The 27015-nt window shown below is 45.6% G+C and overlaps 2 protein-coding genes across 19 annotated transcripts in view; both read right to left on the minus strand.

Moving 5' to 3' along the window:
* rin (ras GTPase-activating protein-binding protein 2) overlaps positions 1-1605 on the minus strand; it is a 114241-nt gene extending 112636 nt beyond the window's left edge. For 2 of the 7 annotated variants that reach the window (XM_075878911.1, XM_075878910.1), the window contains exons 1-2: positions 863-1330; positions 162-298 (exon numbers count right to left, since the gene is read on the minus strand). In XM_075878911.1, the coding sequence (XP_075735026.1) occupies positions 162-298; positions 863-979 (254 nt within the window). In that variant the 5' untranslated portion in view covers positions 980-1330. The other 5 variants (XM_037414162.2, XM_037414164.2, XM_075878912.1 and 2 more) reach the window with 5 other exon arrangements.
* A 22695-nt stretch (positions 1606-24300) lies between these two features.
* Positions 24301-27015, minus strand: part of LOC119161607 (F-box only protein 7) — an 84007-nt gene continuing 81292 nt past the window's right edge. For all 12 annotated transcript variants that reach the window (XR_012887266.1, XM_075878917.1, XM_075878918.1 and 9 more), the window contains one exon: positions 24301-24538. Coding sequence is in view for 10 of the 12 variants with exons in the window: in XM_075878917.1 (XP_075735032.1) it covers positions 24387-24538 (152 nt within the window). In the remaining 2 variants the exon portion in view is untranslated. The remainder of the gene's footprint in view (positions 24539-27015) is intronic.

The following is a 27015-nucleotide window of genomic DNA, read 5'->3' on the forward strand; positions in this document are numbered from 1 at the left end:
GTACCTTGAGCTTTTGATATCTGGGTGCGTCCGACGTACCTTTAGACGCAGCGATAGAACGAAGACATGTTGGGCAACCATGCGGCAACACTGCGCAGTCAAGGCAGTGCTCAAAGCAGTCAAGAGAGTGCTCAAAAGTCACGCCGCAAGCAGGTACTCACCGATGCAAGTGTAGGGGAGTCTTATTGAGCACCGTGTAATACTGTCGAACAAACTCCCGCCCTATGTGAAGAGCGGTCGGAGTTTCCATGACCATGACTCTGTAGCCAAAAGAAGGCTGTGGAGATGGAAGCAATGTCTGCAATAAAAACGATTGTGTGAACTTCTGGGCTTTAATTACGGCTGCTCTGTCTGTGTAAGGAAGCTACGCGTAATACTTCACAGCCCTTGGGTTTATCGCACACCATGTTCACCCGCAGATCACGCCGCGATACATGACTTAGCTTTACTGTACCCTGAATAACTAATGATCTTGTACGCAACGCGTAGGAAACTGCAAATAAAAAAGGGGGGAGAGAATGGGTAGGGGCGTCCCCCTCCGACAACGCGCTCACGACGTGCTCGCCTCGCACCGTAGCAGCGCCCTTGGTATTGCCGTTGCAAGCACTGCGCGCACCATTGGGAGATTCAAGCGTAAACTACGCAGAAACCCCATACAGTAAGTTCGAGAACAATACATAAGCATTTGTGCACAAACTTAAATAATCTTCAGCACGCGGCAGGCAGCGCAACGTCCAAGACTCCGGACGTGGGAAAATATTCGGCAGCTATCGATAGCTAATTTTGAACACCCTAGAATAGCCAACTGGCAGACGCACAACACCGTATCTATGATTACAAACATCGGAACGTTCTCGTAGACCTGAACGAAAATCGCCGCACGTATACAAACTTCGAAGACTCCGCAGCACATGTCCAACACGTTTTCGAGCAAGGCGAACAGACGATCCCCACGCAGTGTACTATGTGGTCGATGCATCCATTTAAACCATCGCTATGGTAGAGCGAACAAATAGAATCGATGAAGTACTTACTTAGAATAAGTTTCCCAACCACGTATACATAAAAAAGAAAACTACGCCGTTCTTTGTGACGGTCTCTGGCATGCTTCACAAATGCCGCGCAAGCTTCCCTTGGAGGGAGTTGAACGAAAAGCACATTTAACACGAATGCAATGGCAATTCAGTGAATCAAAAATGGTGTAGACTAAATGCGCGAGTAGGCTTTACCGCAATAATCCAGCGATATTCCAACTAGTCACTTGACGTTAGGCTTAACTGCTATCAGATGCATCGACCATACAAGTTAATTGCAGCTGCCATAACTTCACACTTAAAACATTTTGCACGAAATACGACGCATCACCACTGGCCTACTTAAGCTTTACGAAATCCCACAGGGCGGTGATGACGTGGACAACGCTAACTACGGCCCACATAAAATCATAACATCAAACACTACTCACGCCGGTCACAGTTTTGCAGATAAATCAAAGAACCCCGTACTTGGGAGTGTCGTTGCACACACTGCCGTCAAGCGGCGCTTCTGCATCATCTACCAACGCCTCCTAGATTTCCTGTGCCTACCTGATGAGCGCGAAACGCCGGTCATCTATGGCAGCTATGCCTACGTAGAAGTAATGGTTTTGTACTTGGCCTTTGAGATTGGCAATTTTGACGTTTGCTATTAATTTCAGAGGACGCCTTGTATTAAAAAAGTTGTTTGCTGAATGACGGCGTCACTCACTTAGGGTTAATTATAACACGATTTACGCTTTTTTAAAACTTTTTAACTTTATTTTTGTTGCATATAAGTTCCAAGAACGTAAAAATTCGTTTGAAGACATTCCTACTTGAGTGGCGCCACCACCATAGTTCCGACGACCGCCGCTTCCCAAGTGACCGCTGATAATCCGGCAGGCACAAGAAATCTAGGAGACGTTGCATCTACGTTTAAAATAAAACAACATTCTGACCGCTAATGCAGAACATTTCGCTTGAACTTGCACTTTAAACTTAATTTGAGTAATAATAATTACATTCGACAGCACCAATGACCCATAAGCAATTGTACTAGTCTTGCAACTAGAGGTGTGCGCCGAGGCGGTTTTAACCAGCGGCAGCGTGGAGGTCGTTCCGAGCAACTGTCCCGAGTAGAGGTGTGCGCCGAGGACACCGTGGCCGAGGAGTCGGCGCGCCGCTGCACAATTTTCGCTACGTCGCAGATGCTGACGCCAACTGATCGGCACGCCGCCGCCAACGTATTTGTGTGTGTGTGTGTGTGTGTGTGTGTGTGTGTGTGTGTGTGTGTGTCACTATAGAGGTTTTTTTTTTCAGCTAACCTATGTTGATTTTGCACTTTCTGTCGCCAGTCTGGCGTTAATTCTGTCAACTTCGCAAACGCAAAAAAATTGGTTCACCTGCCATTTAAACCTAAATAAGTGGACTATAAAAACAGTTAAAAAGAAAACAGTTAAGAAACTGGACCGCATGCATGGCTGCTTTTAATGAACAAAAAAAGGTAAAATGACAAATAATATACGAAATGCTCTATCAAACAGAACCGATCCCCATTGTATTGGCAGGTTGAGCGAGATCAACAATATTTGATGAAATGGTGGTCACCATAAATCAAGTTTGTGTGAACTGTGAAGTAACGCACAGAAGACGATCGCGGACAAAATACTGAAGCGTGGGCTTGTATTTTCAACGTGCTTCGTACTGCACACCATGCGACGCTCCACGCCGCGATATCAAACCAAGCAATCTACCTTTCCTCAACTAGTTTTTATCTCAGACTTAATTCAACCAACTATAGATGCCGATTTGTCACAACCGTGTTTCAAAAAGGACGCCACATGTGTAGCTTGCTCCGCGAGTTGGTTTATAATATTTTTGAAAGAACAAACTAAGGAGCTCAACCTGACAGGACATCGAGCGCAAGGTTTATCGCGGAAAGTCTACAAACCCATGTACCAGCATCGCATTCATAAAAAAATTGGCTGAGGCGTTCCACAGCTGCACACCTAACAATACAAAGGCAAGAAGCATGTCAAAATGCTACAAACAGCACACTTCTGTGATCAACGCCATAAGCACCCACAATCTACGCGAACCTATCATCTAGTTGTAAGGATCACTGAAGGATCACTTAGCCATTCTTTTGTTCATTTAAGGCTTGAAAATCTTCACGTTCCATCTATTTCTTCCTTTGCCAATGACACTGATATATCGGGGACGCAGAGACTAGTGAAGAGGTCAGTTTTGTGCCTAAAGGATTTTCACACTGCCTATAGATGTCACTAGGCCTCGACCCATCTGGTCTCTGTAGCCACGGCTGCATGACATGGAATTTCTTTCAAATCATTGTATGTCATTGGCAAAGGAAAAAAAGATTGAACGCGAAACTCATGAAGCCTTCTAAATAAAAACAGAGCGAAGTGTCATGTCCGAGATCCCTCAGGTGTCCTCACAGATGAAGAACTCGTGGTATAGATAGCGGGTATATAATACTTGGCATTTATATTTTGGTGTTCCATGGAAATCGGCTGTTTCATACCACCTTGAAACATTTGCTGAAAAAAAAGTACATTTAATTGCTCAACTGTGGTTTAGATAGCCGCAACTGAAGTTTAGAAGCATGTGCTTCTGGTTATTTATTGTAGGGGTTCTCTTTAATAACATTTAGTTTTAGGTCCAACACTTGTCTTTCCTGGTTTCTACGCTGAATTCGTGTTTTTAGTTGGGTTCTTCTTACGTAGATTGGTAAAGGTCATCCCTATTATGAATATGTGGGCCTAGCAACCACCCTTCCTCATTCTCCCATATTTCACCATCGTGAACGCACACAAGATGTCTTCATCAACGCGTGACGTCAACGAGAAATGTATTCCGATCATAAGTCGGCAAACTCACTGATGAGTCTATCAGAGGAATTGAAAGGCTCAGATTGAGGTGTGAGACAGAGTCTGAGTGAATCCGGCTGAGTTGTACTTAGGTAGGCCTCAGTCCGAGTGAGACCGGCTGAGTTTTACCACGGCGAGTCTGAGTTCGAGCGGGTTCCTAGTTCGATTTAGCAAAATTTTGGTTAGTCTGGGTGCTTGCGAGTCCTCTGCATTTTTTTATTTTGCTCACCTATGATTACAAATATTTAGTCTCAATTCATGGCATACCTTGTAATCGTGTATGTGCCGGCTTGTAAATTTCCAAGTTGTAAATCTGTCTAATTCCCAAAACCCTTAGAACTCGTTCTATTGAAGGTCCTTGATAAAAACCACTTGCTCATATCTTCGAATAAAAATGATAACCTTAACTTAAAGGCACGGAATGAAATGACGACATAAAATGCGCCGCTAGATGATGATGATAATGATGAAAACTTTATTACTCCCAAAAGAGGGGACCGGCCGAGAGGTTGGTTACACTGCTTTGAGTTGGTCAGCAGGGATCCCTTGGGTCACCGTGACCTCCAATGCGCGTGAGATTACCTGGCGTTGCTGTGCCGAGTCAGTGATATGCAGGAGGGACTCCCATGTATCTTCTGTGTGAGAAGTGTCAGTGTACTGTGGGCACGTCCATGCCATGTGTATGAGGTTGGCCGATTGTGAGCAGTATTTACAGTGTGGTGTCACGAGGTGTGGGTATACCTTGCTATAAAGCCAGGGGTTGGGAAAGACACCTGTCTGAAGCTTGTGCCACAGGAAGGCATCACGTCGAGGGAGGTTTTAGTGAGCTGGAGGATAGCGGAGACGGCCTAGTCTGTAGTGCTGTAGAATGTCTGTGTAAGGGACCAAAGGAGTTAGCTCTTCGCAGGTCTGGGAGGGCGAAGAATGAGAAGTGTAAGGCGTAAAGAACTCCGCCCGGCAGTTGAGATCTCGGGCGAGAGTGTGTGCATGCGCACTTACACTAAGGGATTTATGAGCAGGGGCCCAGATAAGAAAACGAGGTGAGACAGGCGGGGTGTGATGCTTTATGATTGAGTATGCCTGTGTAGAGATACGGCCCGCGTCAAAATTTCGGATGGCGAGTTGGGAATCACTTACGATCACCTTGGTTACAGGGTCGGTTATTGCCAAAGCAATGGCAACCTCTTCGGCAACTGTTATATCTCTGAACGTCATGCGGATCGTAGGGCTGACCGAGCGTTCCAACTACAGAAACGTCTCTCAAATCGTTCCGATGTCACACACAGACGCCTCGCGACTAACATCGATCAACAATGGTGGCTGTCGCCCTGGCCCCACACCGTGGGTGGAGCACGGTATGTAGTGTAATTCACACCACTAGATGAGACATCAACCTTAATATGCTAACATGACTGAGAAGCTAAGGTATACTTCCGATGTGCACAGCTATTTGTAAACTTTTTTTGCAGTGTATTTGGACACGGAGCTAATGCCATTCGCGCCGGCGTGATTTCACAATTCGAACCTAGAAATTCCAACAAGACGTTAGCAGTTGCTCCTAAAAAGCCCGTTATTTTTGGTGGTTTGATATTGCTTTGATGCATCGCACTGGCTTCAGCTTTAATGCTAGTAGGTAATGTGTTTACACTTTACAGAGTACACCGTTCGCAAACTATGACAAAGTATAAAAGCAATTTATGCTCATGCATGCCACAAAACTCGTATGATCGTTTCTCAGTGCAGAACGCATATCGGATTCCGATGATAATGAGAGGAAAAACTGAATAACTATCCATAACTTCATTATTGTGTATCTAGTGTAATTCACAATAGTTTGAAATAAATGAACATGGCTTTAAGAGGGCATGGAAGTGAGTTGTGCAGCATGGTCTGGCATATGTGCAACTTCCGGAAACTTCATTACGTAATATCCTGATTTACATTGAGTTTAATCTACATTTATGTACTAAATCAGCGGAGAGTGAGCACTGTATTCCACCTTCATAAATCATGCCGCTTCCAAGGCGGCACAGCAGAATAATTTGCGAGCATCGAGCGCCCCTACGCTCTCTCGTGCATTGAACTGTTTGTCCTCAGACGCTACTTCCTTTTTTGCATGAATCAATGTGGCGATGGGAAAATTACGCAGCGCAAAACAAGATATTCACAAGAACGAGAGAGACCGGACGGGCGCTTGTGAATGCCCTTTCGATGTAATGTTTGGCACTAAAAAAGTTTCCAGAAGCAAAGCACCATCTCGACGAATTTCAAGTTTTGTAAATGTAGTGACAACACATGCTATCAGCTTTTATATCATTTCCTGCCATGTGATTTGTTGAAAGCTTTCCGAGTGGATTCTAAGAAAGAAGGGGGCAGGAATTAACACACCGCTCCTGCCATGCGCGACGCTTAGTCACTGGCAAAAACAAATTCCTTGAAACTGTAATGCCATCAAAGATTTCCGTGACTCTCTGAGAACTTGAGGAGCTTCTAAACATTTTGCCAGCACGCCTCCAGTTCAGGACTACACAGCATATCAGCGCCAGTTTTTTTTTGTATTTCTCTATTTTTTATATTCAAACTCCATTCTATACATAGCCATGCTTGACACGCGGAAGTGATTTTGGTGGTTCCTCACCCGTCATTGAGTTCGCCCAGTCCATTCTGCGAAAAGCTTGATGACACGGGCTTTTCCCAGGCTCAAGTTACTCATACCTGACCTTTTGTGTTCTTTGTAAGCACAAGGAATGCAGACAGGCTACAAAACGCAGCAAGGAGCTCTACTCTCTGGGTTTAGGGCGTGCAGCACAGTTATCTGTAATTATTTCAAAAATGAGCATTCGGCAGAAGTTTGGTTGGGAAAACAGAAAAATAAAAAATACAGAAAACTCCAGCCAATATTTATATTAAGAAACCCGATGTTTTGAAGCCTGATCGGATTTTTTTTTTTCCTTCAGGGGCGAGAAGGCCCGAGATGTTTGCCATGACTCGTTGCAAGCCCTGGAAGTAGATGGAGGGCAGTGTCCCCAGTGGTGGGGTTGGTGTCTCCCAGTGTCTGCTGAATGTGCCAGGATTCAAAGGAGAGCCGCTGGCGAAGGTTTCTTTCTGTTTAGATCACCGCGCTGTCGGGACTGGTATGGTGGCCAACCCGCTAACAATGTTCTGCCTCTGCGATCCCTTCACTGTTCATTTGAGGGAAGTCATTCCTGCGCTGCCTCATTTTTTCATGGAAGTTCTTGGTTTAGCCGGCACACGTGATCCTGCATATGGTGCCTTGTACTAGTCTCACAGGTGCAAGGTCTTTGGACCAGCGGATGAAACTGCCGATGGTGGTGGAAGGCAACGCCGACTCTTGCCTTTTTAACTTCTCGGGAGCCCACGATGTAGGGAATCGACACGTGGCGTTGTTGAGGCGCGGTTGGTGTCACATTTCCCCCTTCTTTTTTCTTACGGAGTGATCAGCGTAAATAACCATTGGTGCCGACGTCACAAATTATTTTCTCCTTTCCACCACTGTGGTGGCGAGTGGGGATTGGATTATTGGTTATTTTGATTGTAATTTTCACGTTTGTTTGGATTTCTTGGATTTCTTTATTCTGGCTCAAGAAAGGTGATTTCGATCATTTTTGTACGTGTATGGTTGCTTTTCAGGGGAAGCGTGCAGTAACTGATCTGTGAGGCTGGTGGGATTAGCTAAAACTCGCCTCAGCTATAGCTGGCAAACCCAAAACAGAGCTTTGCGGGGGGGTCAGGGGAAGGCATGGAGATAGCACAGCAAGATGAAAAGAAAGAATCGTTTGCGCAATGAAGCGTTGCTAAAGCCTTTGCGGCAGTCATCTAATTTACGACAATCCCCACTTCCAGTCGTACATTACGCCCTAGCTAACCCGTCCCCAACACACTGTCATAGGGGATAAGGCTGCTGCGCGTCATGAATAGTCCTTATTTTTCGGACTTTGTGAGCAAAGGAGCGCTTATGCAAAAAAATGTCGCTTTTTTTTTTGTTGTTGCAACTCATGGCTGGAAAGCTCGTTTGCTCGAGCACGCGATGGTAATTGTTCGTCTTGGTTCCACCGAGCGCTGAGTGTGACGGGACCCAGAGGGGTTTGCACATGGAGGAAAGGAATCCTGGGTTTCCATGCAAAGCTAACTCGCTATAGTGACGCACAAAACCACGCACACGTGAATCACCATGTCGGCATGTCTTTTCAACAAATGTTTTGCGAGCACTCCTGTGATCTCCTCTCCGGCGTTCTAAATATGCGTGACAAATTCAAAAAACACTACTGAAGCTCGAACACCAGCCTTTGTATTCCCTTACAAGTCTGCCCCTCTTTCCCTTGCAATGGTTCGCCAGGAGCAGCCAATACAAAACTTGTATGTGTTGTTTGTTTACCCGAATGATGAAGGCATATCTAGTATGCCGTAGGGCGACACGTGATTCAAAATTAATTTTGACTACGTTCTGGGCGACAATATTTGTTTACATTTCGTAGATGATGTGCGTATCTACAAAAATTTGTTTCGCAGGTTATCTCGCTATCAAAATTTTGTTTTAGTACTGCATTTAAAGAAACGAAAGGCGGTGGGAGTATGGGCTGGTATGTAGATAAAAAAAAAGGGTCTCACAAACAAACGAGACTCAAGCACTGCTCCCCACCCTACCCCCAACTCGCAACTTACAAGAATGGAGTCTTTGAAAATGGAAACAAAGGAAAAAGCACACGTGGTCCTATATTGATTTCACTCTTTTTGTATTCGTTGCGTTGTAGCACTTGCATCATAAGTCACTGAGCAGTGTCCCCTCATGGGAGACGAATTAGCGTCTTTCTCGCGTGTTTCCTGAATCACTATATGCCATTGTGACCTACACCAATTGCCCACCTGTCTGTTCCTCAGAAAAAAAAAAGCAGTACATTACGCACGAAGACTGCGAGCTCCACATACCCGTTGAAAAGATGCTTCTTCATTATTGATTCATTTATTAGTAGCCTCAAGGCCGCAAGGCATTACAGAAGCAAGTGGTACATTTGATAATTAATAATAGATTAACAGTTACTTGGAAGTAAAAACAATACAAAGTGTAAGTTAATAAGGAAAAATCCTATAGCAGATGTAATAGCATCGCTGTGAGAGTTAACAGAAATGAAATTTCTTCTGATTCAGTGTTCGCTATGTAAACAAATGGGGTGCACTGAAAGAACTTACATTCAATACGTATGCTAGAAAACAAATCATTTACAGAGCGTTAGCCAGTCCTCTTACATCTCCATACTGCTGTCTCAGGCAACCAACCACTCCCAGCGTCAACAACCACCCCAGTGTCACAAGTTTTGTGTTGGCTGCTCCTGGCAAACCATTGCAATGGAAAGAGGGGCAGACTTGTATGGGAATACAAAGTACAAAGGCTGGTGTTCAAGCTTCAGCAGCGTTTTTTTTTTTTTTTTTGAAGGGGTCACACAAATTTACAACGCCGGAGAGGAAATCACAGGAGCGCTAGAACATCCGTTGAAAAAACTTGTCGACATGGTGATTCACGTGCACGCGGTTTTGTGCACCCACCTAACCAGTTAGCTTTGCGCGAAAACCCAGGATACCTTTCCTCCATGCGCAAACCCCTCTGGGTACCGCCTCACTCGGCACTCTGGGCAATCAAGACTTCAGCAATTAGCAACGCGCGCTCGACCAAACAAGCTTTCCGGCCGTGAGTTGCAGAAAAAAAGCGACCTTCTTTTGTGTAAGTGCTTCTTTGCTCATAGAGTCTAAAAAATAGGGGCTATTTAGGATGTGCACCAGTCTTATCCTCTATCACAGTGTGCTGGGGGTTGGGGATAGGGCGTAGTGTACGACTTGAAGTGGGGATGGTCGTAAAATCAATGACTGTCGCAAAGGCTTTAGCAACACTTCATTGCGCAAAAGATTCTTTCTTTTCATCTTGCTTTGCCATCTCCATGCCTTCCCCTGACCCCTTGCTCAGCTTTGTTTTGTGCTTGCCAGCTGTGGGTGAGGCGAGTTTTAACTAATCCCACCAGCCTCACAGATCAGTTACTGCACGCTTCCCCTGAAAAGCATCCATACACGTACAAAAATGATCAAAATCACCTTTCTCGGGCAAGAATAAAGAAATCCGAACAAACGTGAAAATTACAATCAAAATAACCAATAATCCAATCCCCACTCGCCACCACAGCGGTGGAAGGGAGAAAATAATCCGTGACCTCGGCTCCAACGGTTATTTACGCGGATCCCTCCGTAAGAGAAAAGAAGGGGGAAATGTGACACCAACCGCGCCGCAACAACGCCACGTGTCGATCCCCTACATCGTGGGCGCCGGAAAAGTTAGAACAGAAGGAGTCGACGTTGCCTTCCACCACCATCGGGCAGTTTCATCCGCTGGTCCAAAGACCTTGCACCTGTGAGACTAGTACAGGCCACCGTGTGCAGAATCACGTGCGCCGGCTAAACCAAGAACTTCCATGAAAAAATTGGCCCCGTATCTGCATCTTTATCTGCAAATGTCGTCAAAAGACGACAGTCTTGCGAGTGTAGAGAGTGGATAAAACATTTATTTGGTGTTCTGTGCAAGAAACTCAATGAACGGTATTCTGGAGGCGCTGCGTTAGAGTGCCTCGAGCGTGCAGCGGAGGCGAACGAACGCATCAAGTTACGTCACACGTGAGACATGAGCGCCATATGGCAGTTTTCTTGGAAAACGAAGCGCGTTGCTCTGAGACTGGTGCGCACGCCCGTCTCAGATTTATTAAGGTGTAGAACGGAAGGCGACGGGTAGGTTCCACCACATTCTGCTCTTAGCAAAGCGTCAAAACACTCGCATCTCCTTGCAAGCGTTGCATGGTCAGCGCAGCCTGATATGCGCTACGGTCCTTAAAATTACTTATGTATGCCATTTCGCGTAAAAGACGCACATGCAGAATATATACGTGTTGTTATGGTGCCCCAGACATGCGCAATAATTGCCTTTTAATTGACAATTGCACAACTATGAACCCTATAAATCTTGAGCATCATTGGTGGGCGCTGCGGATGCGGTCGGCCGTTTTAAGTACCCGATGCCGTTAGGAGTGGACAAACAGACAAATTTACAGACAGACAGACCAAAATTTTTGCGTCGAAGGTCCCTATCGTCTTTAATAATGTGGCAGCACATGAATGACTTCCCTCAATTTAACAGTCATGGCCGCTGGATGAAAGAGCGCACCGTGCGCTCTTTCATCCAGCGGCCATTGTTAGTGGATTGGCCACCATACCAGTCGCCACAGCGCGGTGATCTTCTAAAAAGAAAGAAACCTTCGCCTGCTGCTCCCCTTTGAATCCTGGCACAGTCAGCAGACAGTGGGAGGCAACAACCACACCTCTGGGGACACTGCCTTCCCTCTACTTCCATAGGCACTACGCCGTGCTCCCCACCGGGCAGCAGAAATTAGGTGCTTTCTTCCTCTTATAACCACTACCACCACCACCCCTTACAGGGCTTGCAAACATCTCGGTTCTTCTCACCCCTAAAAAAAAAAAGCCGATCAGGCTTCAAAACATCGGGTTCTTTAATATAAATATTGGCTGGAGCTTTCTGTTGTTTTTTTTTTCTTCTGTTATCCCAACCAAGCAGACTTCTGCCGAATGCTCACCTTTGAAATAAATACAGATAACTGTGTTGTACGCCCTAAATCAGGAGATAAGAGCTCGTTCCTGCGTTTTGTAGCCTGTCTGCATTCTTTGGGCGTACAAAGAACGCAAAAGCCCAGGTATGAGTAACTTGAGCCTGGGAAAAGCCCGTGTCATCAAGCTTTTCGCAGAATGGACTGGGCGAACTCAATGACGGGTGAGGAACCACCGAAATCGCTTCCGCGTGTCAAACATGGCTATGTATAGAATGGAGTTTGAATAAAAAAAGAAAAACACAAAAACGGGCGCTGCTATGCTGTGACGGTACAGAATGTTGAACTGCAGGTGTGCTGGCAAAATGTTTAGAAGCTCTTCAAGTTCTCAGAGAGTCACAGAAATCTTTGACGGAATTACAGTTTGAAGGAATTTGTTTTTGCCAGTGACTAAGCGTCGCGCACGGCAGGAGCAGTGTGTTAATTCCTGCCCCCTTCTTTCTTAGAATCCACTCGGAAAGCTTTCAACAAATCACATGGCAGGAAATGATATAAAAGCTGATAGCATGTGTTGTTACTACATTTACAAAACTTGAAATTCGTCGAGATGGTGCTTTGCTTCTGGAAACTTTTTTAGTGCCAAACATTACATCGAAAGGGCATTCACAAGCGCCCGTCCGGTCTCTCTCGTTCTTGTGAATATCTTGTTTTGCGCTGCGTAATTTTCCCATCGCCACATTGATTCATGCAAAAAAGAAAGCGCTGTCTGAGGACAAACAGTTAGGGGCGCTCAATTCTCGCGAATCGTACTGCTCTGTCGCCTTGGAAGCCGCATGATTTATGAAGGTGGAATACAGTGCTGATTCTCCTTTGGTTTTGCGCATAATTGTAGAGCAAACTCAATGTAAATCAGGATGTTACGTAATGAAATTTCCGGAAGTTGCACATGTGCCAGACCATGCTGCACAACTTACTTCCATGCCCTCTTAAAGCCATGTTCATTTATTTCGAACTATTGTGAATTACACTAGATACACAATAATGAAGTTACGGATAGTTATTCAGTTTTTCCTCTCGTTATCATCGCAATCCGGTATGCGTTCTGCTCTGAGAAAAGATGGTACGAGTTTTGTAGCATGCAAGATCATAAATTGCTCATTATACTTTGTCATAGTCCGCGAATGGTGCACTCTATAAAAACATTACGTGTTAGCATCAAAGTTGAAGCTAGTGCAATGCACAACATCACTATTACATCACCAAAAATACGGGTTTTTTAGAAGAAACTCCTAACGTCTTGTTAGAATTTTTAACTTCAAATTGTGAAATCACGCCATCGCGAACGGCATTGGCTCCGTGACAGAGCAAACAAATTTACAAATAGCTGTGCACCTAGGAAGTAGGCAGTATACATTAGCTTCTTAGTCATGTTAGCATTTTAATGTTGATCTCAGTGCTGCATTTTAAGTCGCCATTTCATTCCGTGCCTTTAAGGTAAGGTTATTATTTTTATTCGAAGATATGAGCAATTGGTTTTAATTGAGGACCTTCACTGCAACGAGTTCCAAGAATTTAGGGATTTAGACAGTTTTACAATTTGAGGAATCAATTCTGTGGCTTTACAAGCCGGCACATGCACGATTACAAGGTACGCCATAAAATGAGACTATAAATATTTGTAACCATAGGTCAGCAAAACAAAAAGACACCCTCATTAAATAAGTTCTTTTTTTTTTTTGCACAGGACTCGCAAGGACCCAGACTAACCAAAATTTTGCTAAATCGAACTAGGAACCCGCTCGAACTCAGACTCGCCGTGGTAAAACTCAGCCGGTCTCACTCGGACTGAGACCTACCTAAGTACAACTCAGCCGGATTCACTCAGACTCTGTCTCACACCTCAATCTGAGCCTTTCAATTCCTCTGATAGACTCATCAGTGAGTTTGCCGACTTATGATCGGAACACATTTCTCGTTGACGTCACGCGTTGATGAAGACATCTTGTGTGCGTTCACGATGGTGAAATATGGGAGAATGAGGAAGGGTGGTTGCTAGGCCCACATATTGATAATAGGGATGACCTTTACCAACCTACGTAAGAAGAAACCAACTAAAAACACGAATTCAGCGTAGGAACCAGGAAAGACAAGTGTTGGACCTAAAACTAAATGTTATTAAAGAGAACCCCTACAATAAATAACCAGAAGCACATGCTTAAAAAGGCTATCTAAACCACAGTTGCGCAATGAAATGTACTTTTTTTTTTAGCAAATGTTTCAAGGTGGTATGAAACAGCCGATTTCCATGGAACACCAAAATATAAATGCCAAGTATTATATACCCGCTATCTATACCACGAGTTCTTCATCTGTGAAGACACCTGGGGGATCTCGGACATGACACTTCGCTCTGTTTTTATTTCGAAGGCTTCACGAGTTTCGCGTTCAATCTTTTTTTTTTCCTTTGCCAATGACACACAATGATTTGAAAGAAATTCCATGTCATGCAGCCGTGGCTACAGAGATCAGACGGGTCGAGGCCTAGTGACACCTATAGGTTAGTGTGAAGATCCTTCAGGCACAAAACTAACCTCTTCACTAGTGTCTGCGTCCCCGATATATCAGTGTCATTGGCAAAGGAAGAAATAGATGGAACGGGAAGATTTTGAAGCCTTAAAAGAACAAAAGAATGGCTAAGTGATCCTTCAGTGCTCCTTACAACTAGATGATGGGTTCGCGTAGATTGTGGGTGCTCATGGCGTTGATCACAGAAGTGTGCTGTTTGTAGCATTTTGACATGCTTCTTGCCTTTGTATTGTTAGGTGTGCAGCTGTGGAACGCCTCAGCCTATTTTTTTATGAATGCGATTCTGGTACATGGGTTTGTAGACTTTCCGCCATAAACCTTGCGCTCGATGTCCTGTCAGGTTGAGCTCCTTAGTTTGTTCTTTCAAAAATATTATAAACCAACTCGCGGAGCAAGCTACACGTGTGGCGTCCTTTTTGAAACATGGTTGTGACAAATCGGCATCTATAGTTGGTTGAATTAAGTCTGAGATAAAAACTGGTAGAGGAAAGGCAGATTGCTTGGTATGATAGCGCCGCGTGGAGCATCGCATGGTGTGCAGTACAACGCACGTTGAAAATACAAGCCAACGCTTCAGTGTTTTGTCCTCATTCGTCTTCTGTGCGTTACTTCACAGTTCACACAAACTTAATTTATGGTGATCACCATTTCGTGAAATATTGTTGATCTCGCTCAACCTGCCGATACAATGGGGATCGGTTCTGTTTGATAGAGCATTTCGTCTAATATTTGTCATTTTACCTTTTTTTGTTCATTAAAAGCAGCCATGCATGTGGTCCAGGTTCTTGACTGTTTTCTTTTTTTTTGTAAATATTCCTTAAACAGCTACGGTCTTTCCTCAGTTATAACAATATCTTCCATAAACATATTGCACTTATACCCTGCCCATCACCAGTTCTGGCCCCCACCCTTCGCATTTGAGCTGCCTTTGTTCTTAGCTACATATGTGGTGTCCTTTTTGAAACACGGTTGTGACAAATTGGCATCTATAGTTAGTTGAATTAGTCCGAGATAAAAACTGGTGAAGGAAAGGCAGATTACTTGGTTTGATAGCGCGGCGGGGAGTGTCGCACGGTGTGCAGGACAACGCCCGTTGAAAATACAAGCCCACATTTAAGTGTTTTCTCGCATTCATCTTCTGTGCGTTACTTCACAGTTCACACAAACTTAATTTATGATGATCAGGTCGCGGGATCGAATGCCGGCTGCGGCGGCTGCATTTCCGATGGAGGCGGAAATGTTGCAAGCCCGTGTGCTCAGATTTGGGTGCAGGTTTAAAGAACCTCAGGTGGTCGAAATTTTCGGAGCCCTCCACTACGGCGGCTCTCATATTTATGATGGGTTCGGGACGTCAAATCCCACATATCAATCGATCAATGGTGAATATAATTTTGTCCAATATTGTTGATCTTGCTCAACATGCTGACACAATGGGAATATAGTTTCTATTTGATAAAAAATTTCGTATAATAATTGTAATTTTACCTTTCTTTGTTCATTAAAAGCCATGCATGTAGTCCAGTTCCTAACTGTCTTTTTTTGTAAATATGATTTAAACAGCTAGACCTTCCTCAGCTATAACAATACCTTTCATACACATCGCACTTCTACCCTGCCGGTCCCCAGTTCTCGCCCCCACCCTTCGCATTTGAACTGCCTTTGTTCTTTGACTCACTTGCGCAGTCATAGTTATGAATATTCCAGTACCAACTTTCCACACCTTTTATCATTAATCAAAGCCCGCCTCACATATCACAGAAACGACAGGGCCACCTCTGCTGCTGCACTGTTAAGTGAATTCCCACAACAGGACCAACAAATTAAAAAAAAGACTGCAGAGAGGACCATCTCTACAGAGGAATGGCCTATTCTTCCAAGTCATCCGCTAACCAAAGAACGTCAGAAGACCACGCACACTCAGGGGTCTTCACCAACCGCTGATGACACACATAAGAAAGATGGCAAAGTCATAACTGTGACCAGGTGCAACGTCATCAAGCATTGCAGTGACTACGCATGCGCAAGCCTACCCTGCCTCTGTACAAATACACCGGCAGCATGCAATAAAGCGCTCTTTCGTTTCCTGCTGCACGACTGTCCACATGGTGTCAGAAGTGGTTCGTTTGATACCACCGTAAGTCTGCAATGAATGAACCGACCGACCAGCCGCAAACGCCCGTCGCGAGAATGGCGTCAACGCTGCTGCAGCCACCGAGGCCCCTAGACTTGTCTGGGGACATGTTTTACATCTGGACCGCATGGAAACGTGAGTTTGACCTTTTTGCTACGGTGACGGGACTGAGCCAGCAGCCTAAGGATGTTCAAGTCGCAACCCTTTTGATGACAATAGGCGAAGACGCGAGAAGAACATTCTATACTTTCAAGTTAGACAGCGAAGACGATAAAAAAGACCTCGGAATTATTTCAGCAAAGTTCGAGGCAAATTTCAAGCCGTCTGAGAACCTCACCTTTAACGAATTCCGATTTGGCTCCAGGGACCAACAAGAGGGAGAGTCGTTCAATGACTGGCTTACGGAGCTGCGAATCCTCGCGGGGAGATGCGAATTCTGTGAGCTTGAGGAATCGCTACTTCGGAGCAGGATAATTCTCGGCATCAAAGATAAGGATTTCCAGCAGAAGCTTCTCTCGGAAAACCCCTCGTTTTCAAAAGTATTGCAAATGTGCCGCGCAAGGGAACAAGCAAAAGAACAGCTACTAGAAATCGGAGCCAGAACGGACAACCCGCCAATTGCCGCAGTCACAGAAAATACAACGCTTTGCACGCGCTGCGGTCTTGAAAAACATCAATATGGGAAATGTGCGGCGCAGGGCAAACGCTGCAACAATTGCGGCAGAAGCAATCATTTCGCTCGTGTGTGCCGTCAGCCAAAGCGAACGCCTAGATCGACCACATGCGAAGTAACGCAGGTCGTTTTGGTAGTTGATGACAAGTATTTTTACAAGCCCTAGAAGCGTATGCTATCTCCAGTGAGGACCATTGGTCGGCGGAAATTGTTATCGCAGTTTCAGCGGTTGAATGCAAAATTGACACGGGAGCTAACTGCTTTGTCATGCAAGAGGTGACGTGTCGGAAACTAACTACGCAGTCGGCGCAGCCATGCTCGACCACCTTGCGCGCTTTTTTCGGCCACAAGCAAACGGCGTTGAGTAAAATCACGTTACCGACTTCGTACATGGCTCAGACTTGTCAAGTGGAATTTTTTATCGAACCCCAGTCCGTGCCGGTAACAGTGAGTGGCAGTGTTGCAGAGCACTTAGGACTAATATCCCGCGTACGTGTGGTCGATGCCCAGCCAAGCCAGGACCCAAATGCCGGTTTTGAAGATGTATTCCAAGGCCTCGGGGAGCTGAAGGGTGTTTCGTACCACATCGAGCTCAAGCCAGGCGCACGAGGCAGCATCAAGCCAGCTCGGCGAGTTGCGGTTGCTCTTCAAGAACGCGTGAAACAAGAGCTCGACAAAATGGAGCGTGACCTCGTCATCGCAAAGGTAACTGAACCTACTGCCTGGGTAAGCCACATGGTCGTAGTAGTTAGGAATGACAAAGTGCGCATTTGTTTAGATCCTTCGGACTTAAACAAGGCCATACAGAGGGAGCACTATCATATGCCGACATTAGAAGATGTAGTTCCGCGCCTGCATGAGGCAAAGTACTTTTCAACGCTAGATGCATCTTCAGGATTTTCGCAAATTAAGCTAGACGAAAAAGTTCATTATTATGTACCATGAGCACTCCCTACGGCCGCTACAAATTTCTGCGCATGCCCTTCGGGATCGCCTCGGCTCCAGAAGTCTTTCAGCGGGCAATGCACCAGGTAGTTGAAGGCCTGAGTGGTGTCGCCGTTGTAATGGATGACATTCTCGTATAGGGAAACTGTCGAGAAGAGCATGACAAAAATCTAGCAGCTTTGTTCGCAAGCTGCAGAGAGCACAACCTAAAGCTGAATAAAAAAGTGTCATTTTTTACAGCAGCAAGTTCGATACATGGGTCATATCCTCACGCAAGAAGGACTTTGCCTGGATCCCGGGAGAGTAGATGACATCTCGCGAGTGCCACCACCACAAAACTGTAAGGAACTGCAGGTTTTTCTCGGGATGATGAACTTTGTGGCGCGTTTCATCCCCAACATGTCTTCACTATCTGCACCTCTTCGGGAGCCCAAATCGAGAAAGAGCTGCTAGCCATTGTTCACGGGTGCGCAAGGTTTGAAGACTACATCCTAGGGCAGCCAGAGGTAATCGTCGAATCCGATTACCACCCTCTAGTCAATATTTAGGAAACCACTATGTGAGTGCCCGTTACGATTGCAGCGTATGAGACTCTCCCTTCAGAGGTTTCCTATAAAAGTGATTTACAAACCAGGAAAAGAACTGTTCCTAGCGGATGCACTCTCGCGTTTTCCTAACCAGAAGGAGCTGAAAGAAGAATCGCTGGATTTTCATGTGCACGCTCTCTCTTCTCTTCCAGTCTCTGATCAGCAACTGCAGGAAATCCGGAAAGAAGTACTCAAGGATGCAACAATGACCAAACTGTGCAGCTATTCAAGCACAGAATGACCCGAGAACAAGCTTGAGGTGTGTGAAACCACACGAGCGTACTTGAACTATCGCGACGAACTTAACGTCGAAGATGGCCTTCTCCTAAGAAGCAACAAGTTGGTCATTCCGCCGACAAAAAGGCAAGAAGTACTTCGTTTGCTTCACGCGGCACACGGGGGTGAAGAAAAGATGAAGGCGAGAGCCAAAGCGGTTATGTACTGCCCGGGCATGTCGGCGGATAATGCAGCTCTAGCGAAGGCGTGTCAACATTGTCAAAAGTACAAGAGCAGGAACGCCAAACTACCAATGCTTAGCCCCGATATACCTACTTTGCCGTGCCAAGTAGTCGGAATCGACCTTTTCTACCACGAAGGCGATGAGTACCTCGTTGTGGTAGATTTCTATGATCTTTTTTTCGAGATCAAGCAGATGCATCGAACTACGGCAGAAGCAGTGACAAACGTGTGCATGCAAATCTTCGCCACGCACGGCATACCAGCAAAGATACGCAGCGATAATGGTCCCCCGTTCCATAGCACGTGCTTCCGTATTTTTTCAACGCAGCTGGGCATCACCCACGCGACTCCCAGTTCGCATTACCCTCGCGGTAATGGCATGGCTGAAAGGGCCGTCCAAGAAGCAAAGAAACTACTGAAGTGCCGGTTTGCAACACTGGAGTTCTACAGCGGCCTGCTTGAATGGAGAAACATGCCAAGGGATGACCGCCTAAAGTCACCCGTCCAACAGCTCATGGGTCAACAGACGAGGACCAAGCTGCCCGTACTAGACTGCCACCTAGAACCCCAAACCGTGCCGACCGAAGTTGTCCGAAAGCGACTCGGCGAAAACAACGCGTCTTCTACAACAGATCAACGCGGAATCTACCGGGAGTGCACAGTGGATCCACAAGATCGGTTCACGATACAACAAACGAGACCTGGGCACCAGCAGTCGTCATGGGCCCGGCTAGTACACCACGCTCTTATATTGTTGCTACTGAGAACGGCCAGCATCTACGACGCACGAGAGAACACCTCAGGTCAACAAACGGGCAGGTTTTCTCACAGCAGCCAGAAAGCGCGACAGCGACCGCGCGTTCCAGCCAGCAGCCGTGCACCACCGAGCAGCAAGCACCTCAAGAAGCGCTGCGTCGAAGCACAAGACTGCGAAGATCGCCACAACGCTATCCTCTCCCAGAGCGCCCAACAGAAACTGTTCCGTGGATGTAGTGCAAATTGAACTTTGAATTGTTTCTTCAATGTGCCTTCATTTAGTCATTTTGTGTTCTGTTTCTTTTTTTTTTTCAAGGGGAGGAAGATGTGACCAGGTGCAACGTCATCAAGCATTGCAGTGACTACGCATGCGCAAGCCTGCCCTGCCTCTGTACAAATACACCGGCATCATGCAATAAAGAGCTCTTTCGTTTCCTGCTGCACGACTGTCCACAATAACTATGCTTTGTTCTCTCATGGATGCCATTCGGGAGATCTTGTTGGACATGAGGACAACGTCTGCTCGAAGCGCTCTCAACGTACTGGACGCCTTGAATCGCTCGAGTAAAAATACAACTAATGATCGCCATCCTTTCTAAGAAGTCAAAGAAACATGCATCGTTCAGTGCAACTCCAGTGGACTAAAACCGCTTCTTTTCGGACTTTCGTCAGTTGGTGCGCGTCAACATGTTCCAAGTCATCAGAATTTGTGAGCCCCACGCGTGTGCCTGCTCTCTCCCCTTTTCCATCTTTCAAACTCCCTCATCTCCATCCCCAGTGTAGGGTAGCATACCGGTCGCTCCAGACTGGATAATATCCCTGCCTTTCCTTCCCTCCGGTTCCTCCTCCTCGTCGTCAGCTAGAATATGTCGACAGTCATCGCCAAACATCGCCGTTGGCGCTATCACGACTGGGATTCACTGAAGTACAATGAACTCAAATATTTTAATATTCACGTTTAAATCTAATTCAACATTATTAAGAGCGCTCGACAAGTTTTTTTTTTTAGTCCATTTATTTACCTTGAAATGGCAGGTGAACCGATTTCGACGCGTTCGCGAAGTGAGCAGAATTAAGACTGGTGGCAGAAAGTGCAAAATAAACGTAGGTTAGCTGAAAAACTCCCAAGCATTTCCTCGAGGGTGAACATGGTTAGGTGCGAATGCACGGGGTGATGCTATGAGGGGGAGTAAAGTTAAAATCCGTTGGCATTCGCCAGTGAGTTAACGTAGCCCCCCCCCCCCCCCCCCCGTGTGATCACATTGCGATTCCCAGGAAACATTAGACCCTCTCGGGAAATCTTGGCGAGTTTACGCGTATATGTGAGAGTACATTCGCACTACAATGATGTTAATGTCCGTGGTCCGCTTCGCCCGCTTGCACTCGGCATCACGGGCCCCTCGCCGCGCTGCCTTGTCTTCAACCGGCGGACATCTTCAACGACGCGTGCAATGCTCGAATTCGATTGCGTTGCGCGCGCCCGCTCCGTGGCTGCGCGGGCGTGGAGCGGAGGGCGGAGCGCGCGCAATCACACGGTGTGTGACGTCGCTGCGCCATTGCTACAGACGCTCCTCTAGAGTTCCTGTATATACAGGAAGCGTAGATACAGCGTACTAGAAGGGGGCAGTGGGCTCACTCTCCGGCGGAGGGTATGCAGAGGGGTGGCTCCAGAAATGTCACACGTTTGTGGTTCTCTGGTCGCACGAGCGGCGGCGCTGGCATCGTCATCAATAGAAGTTTGGGAGGGACGTTGCAGCTGAGCCGGTTGTGAGCCGATCAAGTCCTGCAGAGCAACAGAGTTTGAGCCACGTTGTGTGGATGTGGACATTGTTGCGCCGAGTTTTTGCTGTCAGCTTGGAGCGTTACACACCACGCAAGATAACAGTATGCTTTACAGTGCATACTGTAACCATGCCGCGACAACGGCAAAACCACTGTTAGGCGCTTGGGTGTCTAACAGGCAACGTGTTCGGGAAGAGTAAGCAGGACCTGTCATTGTTTCTCGTCCTGAAGGATGAAAACGGGCCGAAAGAATGCGAGAAGAACCAGCACAGAGCGGAAAAGCTTCTGGAAGACACCAACGCAGTTTTCGAACTCCACTTGCAACCACGTCTGTGCATATTATCGATAGAAAAAAAAGTGCGCATACCTCACCCATTATCCACGCCGAGGCTGTTTTCAACTTGTTCGGCTGCCCAAATTTTGTGACCAAGGAGGCCTCCTTCATCCCTCAAGTCTGCTGTACAGCTTTATAAAAAATCTCGAGGATATTTTCACAGAATGTTTTTGCCAGAGTAAGCTGCACTCTGACAGCGTTATGGGCATACTGACAATTGTTCAGCGCAGACTCTCGATTCAAGTTGGTTGCAGTATGCACGCAGCTACCCTCACAGCGAAAGTAATTACTTTTTACGTTGTCACACGTCTTCATTCAATGTAAAAGGACTGAACACTGACAATTAGGCAGGGAAGCGGCAGAGGGCCAAGCAGCTGAAGATGAGCCGTCACACATGAAGTGAATAAGGTGTGTAAATCAGTGACTAGATGGTGTACTTCAGTTTTTGCAAATAAGAGCTTCATGTCAGGAGCAGAACCTTCGTGTGTATGTTTATTTATTTTTTCACTATGTCGCTCTACATATATCTAACATACGCGTATCTGCATAATTATGATTATTAATAACCCCCAGAAAGCTGTTGTGCCATGGTCTACAACTGAAGCAGAAGAAAAAATTATTTAAGACCTATAATTTCACTTTATAATAAAGGCGCAAACCCAGCCAGCACGCCTGCATGTTAAAGCTTTTCTAGGAAATGAACGTGCACTGTTTTCTAATTATGTCGTGAAAGGGCAGGCATAATCTTGTTGCGAATTCTTTTTAGGTTTGGTCTACACAGCATGAACCGTACGTTTGGTCACTGTATCAAACCATATAATTTGTGGGATACATCATCCTTTTCGACGAGGTGTTATATTCGAGGAAACACGATGTGGCCTGAACAAATATAGTGTTTATCAGGAATACTCAATAACTCAAGCACACACCCTCCGAAACCCACACACACTCGCAAAAAGCGTTAACTGCGTCGTACTAGAAAGGAGAATGCACAGACTGCGCTGGCTGCCTTCGGACTAATTTTCGGGAAGCTGTATCGCAAAAGAAAAGGGAAACACTGTGAAGCGAGAGCACGAGAAGCTCTTCATATAATCAGAGGGAAGTCAAAGCATGCAAGGTTATTACAAATATCGAATTTGGCACGTTCCAACTTTTACGAGCGGCCATCGGCGAGCAGCTTCTGCAGGTGAAGCTTCAAATGAAGACGCCTGTGACGCCATCTCTCTTATGTGACGCCAAACGCGTCAGAGTAGCAGCGGAGTTAGCCCACTGTCCTCTTCTAGTACACTGTAGCGTAGAGGAGCTTAGAGTAGCTAGGGGAGGGGAGCATAGAGGAGCTAGTTACTGTATGTGTAGATGAGAAGGCGCACCACGGACGGCGGATTTAGGGTCGCTTATAAAGTGCATTCACGCTTTAAAAAAAAGACATTTTTAAAATGGCGCGCCGAGAGAACACGTCGGTAGAGTTACTGTATATGCTACCTTTAGGCATATGCTACCTAAAGGTAGCATATACAGTAACTCTACACGTCGGCGCCGTCAGCGCGCCGATGGGTTGGCGGCGGCGGCGGCGTAGCAGAAACTGTCGGCGGCGGCGCGCCGACCGATCGGCGCACACCTCAATTTATAACGCAAACAAACAATAAAAAAAACAACAAATCGCTGACCGCAAACCGAGGTTCATCATTAGAGGTGTGCGCCGAGGGGTCGGCGCGCAACCGCCGACAGTTTTTGCTACGCCGCCGCCGCCATATTCTCTCGACGAGCCATTTAAACAGGGCTTTATTTTTTTTTCACCTAACCCACGTTTTTTTCTGCTAGTTTTTCCTTCCGCCATGAGGTTTACTACCCTCTTTCCGTGATTGCGGCCGTCGTCGGAACTGTGGTGGTGGTGCCACTTAAGTAGGGTTGTCTTCAAATAAATTTTTACGTTTTTGGACCTTATATGCAACAAAAATAACGTTAAAAATTTTAAAAAGGCATAAACGTAATTATAATTAACCCTACGTAAGTGACGCTGCCATAGATGACGGGCATTTTGTGCTCATTCAGCAGGCAACCCTTTCAATACAAGGCATAGCCTCTGAAATCAGAAAATGCTAAAGTTGCTGGTCTCAAAGGCCAAGTACAAAGATATTTAACCCTACGTAGGTGGCATCGTTTTGCGCTCATCCAGCAGGCAAGAAAAATATAGGCTATGCTCGTGCACAGCAGCAGATTCCAGCCCCAACAAAGGTGGTATGTGGGGTTTAACGTCCCAAAACCACCATATGATTATGAGAGACGCCGTAGTGGAGGGCTCCGGAAATTTTGACCACCTGGGGTTCTTTAACGTGCACCTAAATCTGAGCACACGGGCCTACAACATTTCCGCCTCCATCGGAAATGCAGCCGCCGCAGCCGGAATTCGAACCCGCGACCTGTGGGTCAGCAGCCGAGTACCCAGCTCCAACGAACTCCATGCGTGTCCTCGCATCAACAAACTCCATGCGTGTCCTCGCATCAGAATGAATCACCATTACAACGGTGCAATAATGGCATTCTTTATTACTTTACCCTCTTCAAAGTCTAGCTTTTATACTTCACAAGAATAAAGCTCTGTGTGGACAAACATCAGAAGAAGGTGAGCCCTGTACCATACATCTGGTGTGGAAGGACACCACGTGGAAGTACGTTGTATTGACCGATGAAGGGTCTTGGAAAAGCTGGATCTAGTCGCCACGACAGCTGGGGCGCGTAGGGCGGGCCAAACCTTGGAGGTAGTGCTACAAGAGGAATCAGAGAAACAGCGCAAAATAATCAGCCTGAGAAAAACTCTACCACTCAAGGTAAAATAAAAAAACTACCACTCAAGGTCGCATATGGCCTCTCCCATCTTCTAGCCCCGACAATCCCAAACTGCTGGATGGCGGTGGCTTCAGCCAAAGGGCGTAGTGTGTGCAGTGTCATGGGCAGTTCGGGAATTCATAAGAATGAATAATTGAAGCAGCCTGCAATCTCACTATGGGTTTCTTGTTCGAGAGCTCCGGGTTGCTTCTACGAGACTGTCGAGGACGAATCACTGAAAAGGCCAAGGATTTTCGAGCTTGCCCTGCGGATATAATTATGATTTAATACTGCCACTTAACCCACCATAATATTCACCAGAACATCACGGATGCATACTCAGAAAATTTATTCTAATGTGACTTTTTTCTTTTTTTCAGATGCAAGTCTACACAGATGACTGGCAGGCTATTCTAAGTGTTTTTCTTCACTTATTTCTTTTGGCTTGCTAGCACGCATCAACAACCACTAGCATTCTCCCTACAAATGAAACGCTTTTCTGCACATGACCTTCACATAAGGAATTTATGCACTGCAATTGTTCAGGCACTGCAGGAATGTTGGCTAGTACATGCATTAGTCAAACTTTCATGGCATCAGATAAACTTGTAACACTAATAAAATAAACATAATCTTGGATTTCAAAACATTCTTAGTTTCCTAAGCCATGTGAAGCAATAGCTTTCCACACACACGCATATTTATTGCAGACTGTTGCAGGAAATCCCGACTTTCCAAAGTCACATAGCACCTTGAAGTGTGCAGGCCACAGTTTAGAAAAATCCCCTCTACTTTCCATTGTACAGTGTGGATGGACCAAAATGCAAACAGTGCAGCATATGTTTTCTGAGCTGTTTTGAATTTATAACGTGGTTGTAGGATGGTAATAAAAAGCTACTATAGTCATCTATGATGCAATCAAGAACAATTCTAACATTTTCTTATTGCAACCAAGGTCAGAGGGTGACGAAAACAGCACACTGTTCGCGTTTTTTTTGGTGCTCCCCCCCCCCCCTCGTATATGTCCCTCGTTCCCATGCTAACTGAACGGTTTTAACCGTACGTACTTACAGCTCCCAAAAGACAACTGCATTTAGTGTCACTACATGCCAAACATCACAGTAATTTCAAGGTCTATCTCCTCAAATGCATATTAAAAAAAATTGGACCAATTTCTTCCACTGAAAATTGTAAAGTACTAGAACTACTAGAATATTTCAGAGAACAAAAATTTTGGGTCATGTGGGAGCCTTTCAAATCTTGCCAAATGTTGTCAGAGTGTTGTTTGTCAGAAATTTCATTAGGAGAGTACCATTTCTCATTTCAATACCAAATTTGGTTTCCACATTGAGTGAAGGTGATGGTGCAAGTTGTTTAGAGCTCCAAAGTAATACTGCAATTTTTGTCCCATATAAGTCTTAAGAAATTTTGGCCAAGTTTTCCAAGTTTGTTTTTTTCCCTTGTAATATTGTGCCATGTATGAATATCTGAGTAATGAATAGTTATTCTATAGAAGAAAAAAAAATATTTTCAGAACACTGAACTTTTTTAATTTTAAGAGATAAATCATGTATTCGATAAAATTATCACTTTGGCTCATATTGAGATGCAATTAACACCACATGGTGCTCCAATTCAAAATGAGCATTATATATTATTCAAGAGAAAGCATTTCTTCTAATACGGCGAGTTTTATCTTTTTTTGTTTTCAGAGGGAAAATTTTTTAAAATTCCCTATTGACGGCTATCTTAGCATTACGTCATATGGCAGCTTCCACATTGAAGTTTCCCACTGCCATCATTGAATTTGTGTTAGCTGCCACGGTTCTTGTGAGCGCTCTCTCCTAGCAGGCCTTTTAAACGAAAAGAGGGGGTTGACTTTCACAGGAGTCCTTGCCTTGGCAGTGCTTCTTTTTTTTGGGGGGGGAGGGGGGGATGATGCATATTTTCAGAGATGATTATAGCAGCACCAAGGAAGGCTTATTTGAAAAGAGTTATCAACACGGTGCTCAATATGCCAAGGCTTTGTGTACCCACGTAGCCAGCTATGTTTACAAGAAAACAACGCCGGGTCCCGCCTCACTTGGCGCTCTTTGAAACCGAAAGTACGACTGAGCACTATAAAACAGCTTACAAATAATTAACCATAGCACTCTCGAACAAACGAAATATACAGCTGGAATAAGTAGGTCAATTGCAACAGAACAAACAAGATGCAAAACTTTAATGTCTGTGCTATTTTAAGTTTGGGTTCCTTGTTGCTCATGTATGCTTTTATCAGCAATTGTACCCCGTCCACAATAATAAAGTAGTTCTTTATGTTTGCTGTCTCTCCACATCAGAGTTCCTCAACCCACGAGACACCACAGTGTGTCTCTTTCTGTCCCTGTTGAAGCCGTACATTGTACACCCTCAA

This window comes from Rhipicephalus microplus, chromosome X, assembly GCF_043290135.1.
Source record: "Rhipicephalus microplus isolate Deutch F79 chromosome X, USDA_Rmic, whole genome shotgun sequence".
Lineage (NCBI taxonomy): Eukaryota > Metazoa > Arthropoda > Arachnida > Ixodida > Ixodidae > Rhipicephalus > Rhipicephalus microplus.